Genomic DNA, 12,041 nt, shown 5'->3' on the forward strand with positions numbered 1-12,041 from the left:
AAATAAAATAGACTGCACAGAGGAAGTGTGTTCCCATTACTGTTGCTTCATAACTACTCCAAAGCTTGGTGGATTGAAACAATAACCATTTTATGGATTCTGTAGATTAGGAATTCAGGCAGGATTTTGTCTGGATGGTCTTTGTAGCATAGACTAAGGTCACTTAATGGGATTCAGCTGGTCGGTGAAGGTCCACAATAGCTTTACTCCCCTTGTCTTGTGCCTTGGTGATACTGGCTGGAAGTTAGGGCTCAGAACACCATCACGTGACCTCTGCAGCATGGTTCTTTGAGGGTTGTCAGACTTCTTACATGGTATCTGACTTACCCCAGACAAGCATCCCTAAAGAAACAGGGAAAAGTTTTGTGGCCTCTTCTAATTTAACTTTGAAAGTCACATAGAATCATTTCTACCATATTTGCTTCCTTGTGAGTTATAAGACCAGCCCAAATTCAAGGAGAGAGTGATTAGAGTCTGCCCAATTAATGGGGGAATGGCAAGGTCACAGTACAAGAACATGTGGGATACAGGCATGTATCTTTGGAAAATATACCCTGACACAACTATTCGCACAGAAGCCTTGCCTACATATAAATAAGGTATAATATGAATAGAACGGAGATCAAACAACTTCAGTCATATCAAACGTTACCTTAGTTCAAAGAAAACAATTTTCAGATTTGCTGATAAGGCAGAATGTAACTCTTTCCAGTATTTTGTTGTAACAAAGAGATGAAGGTTAAAAGCAAAAGAACTATATAGCTATTAAAAAAGAATGAGGGACATCTGTCATGCTACTATACAGTGTTGTTGCTGTATCTTTTTAAAAGATAAATAAAATAAATTGGGCGCCTGGGTGATCAGTCATTAAGTGTCTGACTTCGGCTCAGGTGAGCTCGAGCCCTGCTTTTCTCTCTCTCTCTCTCTCTCAAAAATAAACAAATAAAATTAATTTATAAAAGTGGGCAATACATATATGTGTGTGAATATATATACATAATGTGTACATAATTATGTATTATATATATTAAAATACTCTAGAATAAGTATATGTAAATGTGTTTACATATATATGTGTATCTGCTTCTATTAAAAATGGAGGAATAAGCCTTTCTGTAAATGTTTATATATAATGTTTATATGTAAATGTTTATTATATTTATATTGGTGATTTATATATAATGACCGTATATATAAATGTTTAATATAATTTAGGGTAGGAGAGAGGACTAGAACCTAGACTTCTTTTTTAATATCCTTGTTTTACAGATATGACCTTGAAACTATTTTACCTACCTATTTAAAAAAATGAAACTCTTAAAAGCCACCCCTAAATGTCAAAATTGACAATAAAAAAGAACAAATGAACTTAAGTGTATAAGAAATGAGCCAACTGGATAGTTGGCAACATTAACACCTAAGGAGGAACTACTCCAAGTAATTTTAAAACAGCAATTAAACTATATATATATATATATATATTCATCCCTACTAGACCATGCTTTAAGGTTAAAAGGAAGTAGGGAAAGTAGTTAACTGTTTTCAAAAACGATGTCGTGGTCTTAGTTGTTGGTGTCGTTATTTCAAGGCTGTTGTAAATGTAATACTGGAAAAAATTAAAAAGTCCCCGTGTAATACTCTAATTCTGTTATTCCCAGTGTCGTGAGAACTAGGATTCATCTTATGCAAGAAAGCACATATAGATAGAAGATAGAAGACATTAATTACAAACTTAATGGTTTTAATTTTTAATTAGAAGAACCAATATAGGGCTGCCTGATGGGCTCAAAGGAGCATGTGATTCTTGATCTTGGTATCATGAGTTTGAGCCTCACGTTGAATGTATAAATTACTTAAATAAATAAAACTTTTAACAATAAGAGGAACCAGTATTTGTACCTCCATCCATCAGTCTATCTCTATTTTCACTGTGCCTTTGCAAATAAAAGTTTGCCATGAGTTGTTTTTGTTTTTCTTTCTTTTTTTCTTTAGAGTGAGAAAGGGAGAGGGACAGGGAGAGAGAGAGAGAATCTTAAGCAGGCTCCATGCTCAGCATGGATCCCACACAGGACTCAGTCCCACAGGGCTCTGGGGTCATGACCTGAGCCAAAATTAAGAGTTGGACACTTAACCAACTGAGTCACCCAGGCGCCTCAATGCCATGAACTGCTAATTGTTGAATTGTACTGGACACATTATTACTGTCTACTAACATTTGTATTTTAAATTTTCTGTTATATTTTTTTTAACATTTATTTATTTTTGAGACAGAGAGAGACAGAGCATGAATGGGGGAGGGTCAGAGAGAGGGAGACACAGAATCTGAAACAGGCTCCAGGCTCTGAGCTGTCAGCACAGAGCCCGACGTGGGGCTCGAACCCACAGACTGGGAGATCATGACCTGAGCCAAAGCCGGCTGCTTAACCGACTGAGCCACCCAGGCGCCCCTCTGTCATATTTTTACAGGATAGTAAAAGGGGCGCCTGGGTGGCTGAGTCGGTTGAGCATCCAACCTCGGCTCAGGTCATGGTCTCACGGTTCGTGAGTTCAAGCCCCACATTGGGCTCTGTGCTGTCAGTGCGGAGTCCACTTCATATCCTCTGTCCTCCTAGCTCTCTGCCCCTCCCCCACTTGTGCTCTCTCTTTCTCTCTCTCTCAAAAATAAGTATTTAAAAAAAGAACACTTTATTACTTACTAGTTTGAACTATTAAATGTTTTTGAGTTTTTTGATGAACTGTTGCTTCAATTAATCTTAGTATCCATAAAACAAACATGGTGTCTATGGTAAAAAGAATAACTCCACAATAATCATGTTTGCTCTTCCTCTGTCTTCTTAAACTATACAAACTCCCAAGCAAGATATTTGCTCTTGCTTTAAGACCGTTTGTATTTGTAAGAAAATCTGAGGAGATCTACCCTAATTTCTATAAAATAGTTTGTTATAGAGAAAAAGGTATAAAGGTGTGTAAATGTGTAATGCAGTGTATTTGAAAAAGTGCTTATGGTTTTATTAATAGATTTAGTGGTTTTTACTATATGATATAGTTTAAAATAATTCATCGTCAAAATCACACTTGCTTTATATAAAAATGATCTTAAAATGTTTATTCAAATTGTTTTGTATCTTATTTTGGTATTTTGAGAATTTACAAATCATAAAATGAGTTGAAGTAAATTTAATGTACAGTTTTTAAGGCATATTTTTCCTGTATTGTTGACTTTTGCCATATTATTGACTATACACAAGTTCTGTGTTTAAGCACATAAAAGTAACTGATTTCTTCAAGGGGAAAAATCAGTAAACAAAGTGTCTAGTATAAATCATTATAGGATTCTTTTTTTAAGTACAAAAATCAGAATAAATTCTGAATTTTAATCTTTAGAATTTACAGTTAGACAGTAATGTGAGGTTGATACCACTATTTGATGCATGAAAGTTGTCTTTTAATTGATTAAATGTAATATGAACTTTAAAATAGCATATGAGAAAATTCTAATTCAGCCAGTTCTAATTTATGGTACATTTGGAAAATTGTTGGTTTTTTGAAATTTGCATTTTGTCCAAAAATCTTACACAGATTACTCTTTCAAGGTTCTAACCTCATATAATTATTATAAGCCAGCTAATGTATTTAATACTTTATATTCAAGTAACTTATTTTTTTAGAGTGTAAAGTATAAATTTATTTTTTTCCCCATCAGAATACAGTCGTTTTGAAGCCAAAATACATGACTTACGGGAGCAGATGATGAATAGTAGCATTAGTTCAGGATCAGGTTCTCTTCGAACTAGCCAGAAGCGATCCCTCTATGTCAGGTAAATTTTTTTACTTCTAATTATGGCAGTCCTTATTTATGCATGCATGCAGAGTCCTTCACATTTTTTACTATGACTTAGTTTTACTGTAGAAGAATATATTGCAAAGAATATATTGCCACCTGTCTGGCTCAGTTGGTGGAGCATATGACTCCTGATCTCAGGATTATGAGTTCAATCCCCATGTTGGGTATAGAAATTACTTAAAAATAAAATATAAAAAAAAAAGAAAAAAGAAAAAATCTATTGTAAACCAAAGAAATGTTATTTTAGGATTGATTTCTTGACTGTCTTTCAAGAATTGGAATGTTACTATAATTGTATTAAAGTTGTACAACCCCTTGAATAATAATGGCATGATAAAGACAAAATAAATGTGGGAGAAAAAAATTTTTAAGTTATTTTCCTGAGTGACTGTATTGTAGCTTGGTATGTCACATCATCCAACACTTACTTATATTCTTTATAATAAACTGTTCTCTAACATTTAATTACTACAGTAATGTCCATAATAGCAAAGGGAGCATATGTAAATAATAGCTTAAAATGTGAGTAGCCTCAATAGAGAACACAGATTCAGGGAATTTCTACATGTATTTTTTGAATTTAAACTGTTCTTTTTTATTTCATTGGCTAATAAGACTTACACAGATGACCTATTTGTATTCTGTATACTCTTTTCAGCAGAGCCTTTACTCAGCACTTTATTGCACTATTAGTTTAACTTTAGTTGATGACTACAGGTAATCTGTACCATTCTTCATTAATTTTGTTCATTTCTTCTGATCTTACTGAGGAACATTTCCTAGTATGTTTTATTTATTCTTCTGATGAGAGATGATGTATCTTACATAAAATAGACATGTATCCCATATGTGTTTGTGCATATGTATAAAAAATTCTATGCAAAGAAGCATGTATTCTATACTTGTTTACATATGATATGACTTACTGTCTCAAATGTTATTCTGTGATACATAACAAAAGGAAACTGTTCTCACTTTCTTCACTTGTTCTTTTCCTACCCCTTTCATTCCTCCTGCCCTACCAATGATCTGGGAATCCTTAGTCTATCAGATTTTTCTCTTCTTCCACTAATTATTGTAATATTTATTAAATTTTATTTAGATTTATTATTTATTATTTCTATACATTATTTATTAAATTTTATTTATTAAATTATTCTGTTCCAAAGTGTTTTATGTGATACTGATATCTACAGAAAAAGGAAAAACAGATTTGTTTATACTCTCCTTTTTTCATTTTCTTCTTCTTGCCTATATTTTCTAATTTTAATATAATTAGGTGTTGCCTTTAATAGTGATTTATTAAAAACTTACAAAGGCATATAAATCAAGACATTACATTTGTTTCAGGCACCTTTAATGAGTCATCTTTACTTTTTGTTATTTTTTAAAGAAGTACCTTATTTTTGCAAGTTACATACTATCAAAAAAATGTAATGGGGGCTTCCAGGTGGCTCCGTCAGTTAAATGTCCACCTTTGGCTCAGGTCATGATCTCGCGGTTCACACGTTTGAGCCCCAGGTTGGGCTTGGTACTAACAGCTCAGAGCCTGGAGCCTGGTTCAGATTCTGTGTCTTGCTCTCTCTCTCTGCCCCTCCTCAACTCGTGCTCTGTCTCTCTCCTCTGAAAAATAAATAAACGTTGTAAAAAATAATAATAAAAAATATCTGTCACCTCCGAAAAATCCCTAATTTCATTCTGTGAAAACAGTCATCCTCCATTTTCTTAGCAAAGTCCCTTGTCTTTACCCCCAAATTTCTAAATAATGTGCATATACTGCTGTTTTCCAGTTTACCATTGTAGATAACTTTCTCTTTCATACCAAACTATTCTTCATCCTTTATCACTCAAACATAGTGTCATCACTGTTAATAAAATTAATAGCATTTAATCATGTGACTATTATAGTATCTGTCATTACTCAAGTAGTATATTATAACACCATCCTTCCTTTCTTCTGCAGCCCTTCATTTTTCCTAGGCATAATAATCATCTCATTTATATTTGCTTAATTGTTCATGTACTTATTACTAAGTATCTTTCTTTATCTTACAATAGACTCTAGACTCTAGAGTTTTTCACTTAAAGAAACATGTGGTTGTACATATGATCTTACACTTCAGATTTTTTCTAACTTTCTGTTCCAGTCTGGACTAGTTACTTTATAGACTTGCTGTGTAGATCTCATATGAGACTTGCCTTTGCCACTGTCCTATTCCTTTTATTTTTTTAAGTTTATTTATTTATTTTGAAAGAGAGAAAGCATGAGTGGAGGAGGGAGGGAGGAAGGGGCGGGGGGAGAGAGAGAGAGAGAGAGAGGGAATGAATATGAATCTCAAGTAGGCTCTCTGCTGACAGCACAGAGCCCAGTACAGGGCTTGATCTCAGGAAACCATGAGATCATGGCCTGAGCCAGATCAGGAGTCAGATGCTTAACCAGCTGAGCCACCAGGTGCCCCTGTCCTATGCCTTTTAGCACTCTGCTATGTCAGAGTCTGTTTTCTTCAGTGCCACATTTTCTTTCTCAATTTACTTTCCTTTAATAAAGCACATTCTCCAATAAATTCTTGAAAAAAGAGTATATGGGGGACATTTTTTGAGTGTTAGCATGTCTGAAAATGACTTTACTTTGCCTTCTCCTTCATAGAGTATTTGGGGTATGGAGGAAGGTATGATATCCTATTTTATTTTCTAAAAGCCTCTTCTTATTTGATCATTTTTTTGTCGTCTTTTTATTTCATGGACCTAATATCTTCTCATTTTCTCTAATGTTCTGCTTCTTGAATTCTGTGCATTCTCTGTATTTCTTTTTTTTCTAGTTTGCCTCTTTTCTTGTTTTTCATGTGTGAGATGATCTTTAAATATTTAGTGATCCTTATTTTCTATTCTTATGAATGGAGAATGAAGCTAGCTGGATTTAACTATAAAATACTTGGCTTTGTTCGTTGCCCTTTCCCACCCGAGGTCATTGTTTGGGGTCATTAAATATCTCTAGAAAAGAATCCTTAATCTCTTGCCTGCAGTATAAACAAGGTTGCTAGAATTTCCATTTTCAGTGTGCAGATTACTTTTTATCTCTTTAGCCCAGCACCACGTTCCCCATCAAGTTCCAGAGTACAGAACTTACCAAATTCAATTTCTTTAGAAACTAAACCTCTTGTCTTCTGGGTCTGGGAACAAGAGAAGGGATCTAGAGGTTCTAAGTGCTATATGAAGTGTTTTCACCAGTTCTTTTGTTTTCACTGCTGTAACTTACCTCTGCCTACCTGAATTCTGTACACTTCTACTTCCTGAGCATTTCTAGGATCTGGTGGAGTAAACCTTATTTCAGTAGCCCTCTCTTCAGACACCCCATTTAAGCTTCCTCCAATCTGCAATAATGAATAGGTCTACCTAAGATCCAGCAGTAGCACTACGAGGTATTTGCCTCAAGAATACAAAAATACTAATTCAGAGGGATAAATGTCCCCCCACCCATCTTTATAGCAGCCTTATCTGCAATAGCCAAATTAGGGAAACAGCCCAAGTGTCCATTGACTGCAGAATAGATAATGAAGTTGTGGTGTATACACATAGACACACACACACACAATGGAATATTACTCAGCCATAAAAAATGAATGAAATCTTGCCTTTTGCAACAGCATGGATGGAGCTAGAAAGTATTATTCTAAGTGAAATAAGTCAGAAAAAGACAAATGCCATATGATTTCACTCATATGTGGAATTCACAAAATAAAACAAATGAACATAGTGGGGAGAAAAGAGGGAGAGAGACAAACCAAGAAACAGACTCTTAACTATAAAGAACAAACTAATGGTTACCAGAAGGGAAGTGTGTGAGAAGATGGGTTAAATAGGTGATGAGGATTAAAGAGTGCACTTGTGATGAGCACCAGGTGATGTGTGGAAGTATTGAATGAGTATATTATACACCCAAAATTAATATTACATTGTTTATTAACTAACTGGAATTTAAATAAAATTTTTTTTAAAAAGAGAGATAGGTTTAAAAAATTGGGTAACACAGAAAGGAATATGATTTGTATCCTAATTTCCAGTTGCCAAATTAGAACTAAAGAATAAATAAATTGTATTATAAATGTAATTGCTGGGATTCTTTCCTTTACTTTTGAGAGAACTACTTTGGATGAGAATTTAAGTATTGTATATTAATAGAACACAGTATTTTTATCAAATTTTAAAAGATTCTTAACATTTTGCAATTACTATATTAATACAGTATTTTTTCCAAAATATTTAGCAGCTGTTAAAGGCCTGTATAGTTAGTTTTCATCATTGTTATTGACTCAGAAAATTCTGTTACTCTAGTTCTGTGAACAAATAGAAGGAATAATTAACTGACGCAATAGTCACTCTGTTAATCTAGTCTTACACTCTGCAACTAATGAATCAAATCTTTCAGGGAGTTTGTTTTCCCAAGTATGTGTAGCCAAAATAAAGAGAAGAGTATCTCTTAATATTTACTTTTTGTTTATTAATTTAGAGCAACTCTCTAGGTTTGTCTTCATTTTAGAATTCAATATGAGTTGCCAGTGGATTACACTAAAAGCATTTTTTTTTTTAATTTCTCGTCCAATATTGAAAGAAATAAGGTGGTACCTAATTTTAGAAAACTGTTAGCATAAGTCACTTTTACTGTTTCTTTTTTTGTCTGTCCTTCCGTATGTAGTGCAAATTTGAGCTTGGCATTATTTTGCCCACCATGGTATCTTGTTTAATTATTTACCTGGATTATATACACTTTCAGAATCCTGTGTTCATTTAATATTGGAATGAACATCATGACAAATAATCATAGACTTTTTTTTCTTCTTAATCTAGAGCGCTTTTTGATTACGACAAGACTAAAGACAGTGGCCTTCCCAGTCAGGGCTTGAACTTCAAATTTGGAGATATCCTCCATGTTATTAATGCTTCTGATGATGAATGGTGGCAAGCCAGGCAGGTTACACCAGATGGAGAGAGTGATGAAGTTGGAGTAATTCCCAGTAAACGCAGGTAAATATAAGTCTGGTACAGTCTTACCACTTGAAAGTAGGGCAACATAAATAATTGTTGATTTTTAAAATTATTTTACCAAGATGGTGATGCTTGGTTTTCCATATTGTGTTTCACAATCATTTGATTTTGTTCACCTTATGTTGTAACCAGTGACGTAATTAAAGAATATGATGCCCCCAAAGGTTTTTAAATAACTTTGCCATGTATCTATACCATTGGAGGGAGAGAGATTTAAAAGCCTTTGTAGTTTTCTCATGTAGGTGGTGATGGAATCTTAAACTTTACATTTTTGATTATATGAATTGCCTCCTTTAGACTTAAAAAATGGAAGTGTAAATAAATGTGAAATGTTTAGAACTATCTTGTTACTTGCTTCACATCTTTTTTCTTGATTAATTTAGAAGTATTGGTACATTCACTGGTCTTTCCTCTTTGCTTTTAACCACTTATTATCATGATTGATACTTACTGTCTACTGGAAAAGTGGTCAAGTATAGACATAGATAGGATGATCCCAGTATAGACAATCCTCTCTAAGGTCTACGAAATGCTGCTGAATGCCCCTACTTTCGTGAGAAATGGTATTAAGATGTCAGTTCGTAATTCCCCCGAAATAGCTTTTTTGTGAGATCTGATTTGTACAAATCATTGCCTAAAAGCCTCTTTAAGTTTTAAGATAGCCAGCCAAAATTGGTAAAGAGACATTAGTGTTTAGTGTAGCTAGTTAATTCACTTCAGGTCAAGCTTATGATGGAATACACTTGTTCTGTTCTAATGAGTTGGATTTATACTTATTTTGTTAAGAGCCTCTGTAATTGATAAGTATGCCAAATCATGTACCTATTTATAAACCTCTACCTGTATATATTTGTATAACTGCTTGTAGAAGTTGAAGAGTAGGAATATTAAAATATTACCTAGATTTGTATTTGTGGTTTGGGGATTTATGACTGTTCTATGCTAGATCCATATATTTAGCAAGCTCCAGCTATTTGGCTAGATCTTATAAAGAGGCAACTCCTCTTTTAGCAATGCAGCCCTCAGCATAACTTTTCTCCTAGAATAGAACATAGTCTGCTTTAAATTCAGAAATGCTTCCTCTGTGCCTTGTTGAGTCAGTAAAAATCTCACATCTTAAATATCAAAGTCAGAGTTCCTAAAAATTGTCTTATCCTTTGGTACCTCATATCTCTCATAGGCTTTATGTGTGCCTGCAACTAATAAGAAAACACTGGCTTTGATGAAAAGAGATTCTTTTTATTTTGTACAAAAATTCCATAAAGTTGAATTTTGTGGGATTTTTTTGTTTTTTTATGTTTATTCATTTATTTATATAATTTTTCTTCCATAAGCTATAGTATGAAACCACAACTAATTATGCCGTTTTGTTCTTGAATGTATTCAAAACTTCTGTTTTCTTAAAACAGAACTATCCCTTTCTTAGACCTCTGTACTTCTAATAATAGCACAAGGAATTGTAGTTACTACAGTTCTTAGTTTTCTTTCAGGAATAGTATTTACAGTTAAGCACAATTTAAATCAATCAACTATTTAGTGAACAAGATGATGCGAAAACAAAGCCATTTTGAGTTGTAAACGTTTACTCACTAAATGTTAGTTTTGCAGTGCCCTCAGTAAGTACCTAGGCAGAATTATAAATTAGTTAATCATCTCATGGACTCTCTAATCATGTCATGGACTGTTCTAGCACAATAAAAACAAGTTTCAAATCCTTGACTACTAAGGTTCTTCTGTATCCACGGTAAAACTGTATAGCTAGATAATGAAGGAAATACATTTATTCACAACCTGTTGTGGTAAGTTTTTCTGCTATATACTAACGTAATATCTATGTTGAAATTGAGGATTTATAAAAGCTTAATTTACAGGAAATTTTGCGAGGTTCATATTGGTATTACAATCTACATGAAACATTTGTTTTGATGTAGTTTTGTTGGCTTGCTTATTTTGAATACTTGGCACTTTAACAAGTTTCAGAATTCATAAGATCTAAAAGCTGTACAGGCTTCCTTATCTTAAGCTTGTTCCCTTGGCACCAATTTCACCTGTAGAGGGATAACTAAGATTACCAAGTCTTTGTATCTCCTTCCAAAGATACTTTAAAGTTTTTGAATACTGTAATTGGTTTCTTTCTATATTTACACAAGTGTATCACTGGAGCTAAATTTAATTTTTGTACTTCCCATTTTTTTATAAAAATGTCAGAGCTACAGAAAAATAAGTAACAAGAGGAAGAATAGTACAAGAAACAATAGTACAAGAAATCCACATATCCTTCACCTACTTTTACCAGTTGTTAACATTTTGCCTTATTTGTTCACTCTCTTACGCTTAATTTTTGGCATATGTGTATGCCCCGTGCTAAGCTAATATTTAAACAATAACAAAAAAAACAAAATCTGGCAAATTGCTCAATTCAGAAGTGGTTCCTCATAATAATTTTAATATAATTATGGAATTGAGTACATTTATAAGTACACATGTACTGTATTTTGATACTTCACAAGTGGTTTTGTTTCATAATAAAATGAGCCCTGTATTTCATTTTAGAAATTATAATTAATTTTGGGATGCAAACCTAGATGACTTCTGAAGACTTTAGAATATAAAAATGCCCTATATTAAAGTATCAGTTTTAATGATTTCTAGTTAGGCCCTTAGATATTTCAGTATACTTTAAAAATAGCATTCTATACTTTGACAGAGTTGAGAAGAAAGAACGAGCCCGGTTAAAAACAGTGAAATTTAATTCTAAAACAAGAGGAGATAAAGGGGTGAGTATATGAAATTTCATATTTCTAGATATTAGTAATTGAGGATAGTAGGTTTTTTCTTAATTCTTGCTGGAAATACATTATTAAAATTAGAAGGATTTTGCTGTAAGAGTTAACCATCAACAGGTGTTGCTATGGTGCTTTCGCATAGTAGATACTGAAGTAATTTAAGTATTACTGAAGTAATTTAATTTATTAAATTAAAGCAGTCATCTTACAGACATTTTTCAATTAAGTTATTTATTTTGAGAGAGAGAGAGCACGCATGAGAAGGGGGAGGGGCAGAGAGGGACAGAGAGAGAGAAAGAATCCCAGGCAGGCTCTGCACCATCAGCACAGAGGCCAGTGCGGGCCTCAAACTCACGAACTGTGAGATC

The 12,041-nt window shown here is 33.5% G+C and overlaps 1 protein-coding gene across 16 annotated transcripts in view; it reads left to right on the forward strand.

The window, feature by feature from the left end:
• DLG1 (discs large MAGUK scaffold protein 1) overlaps positions 1 to 12,041 on the forward strand; it is a 278,066-nt gene that overhangs the window by 223,105 nt on the left and 42,920 nt on the right. For all 16 annotated transcript variants that reach the window (XM_030330682.1, XM_030330683.1, XM_030330680.1 and 13 more), the window contains 3 exons: positions 3,704 to 3,818; positions 8,690 to 8,866; positions 11,595 to 11,664. In XM_030330682.1, the coding sequence (XP_030186542.1) occupies positions 3,704 to 3,818; positions 8,690 to 8,866; positions 11,595 to 11,664 (362 nt within the window). The remainder of the gene's footprint in view (positions 1 to 3,703; positions 3,819 to 8,689; positions 8,867 to 11,594; positions 11,665 to 12,041) is intronic.

The sequence above is a fragment of the Lynx canadensis genome, chromosome C2, assembly GCF_007474595.2.
Source record: "Lynx canadensis isolate LIC74 chromosome C2, mLynCan4.pri.v2, whole genome shotgun sequence".
Taxonomy (NCBI): Eukaryota; Metazoa; Chordata; class Mammalia; order Carnivora; family Felidae; genus Lynx; species Lynx canadensis.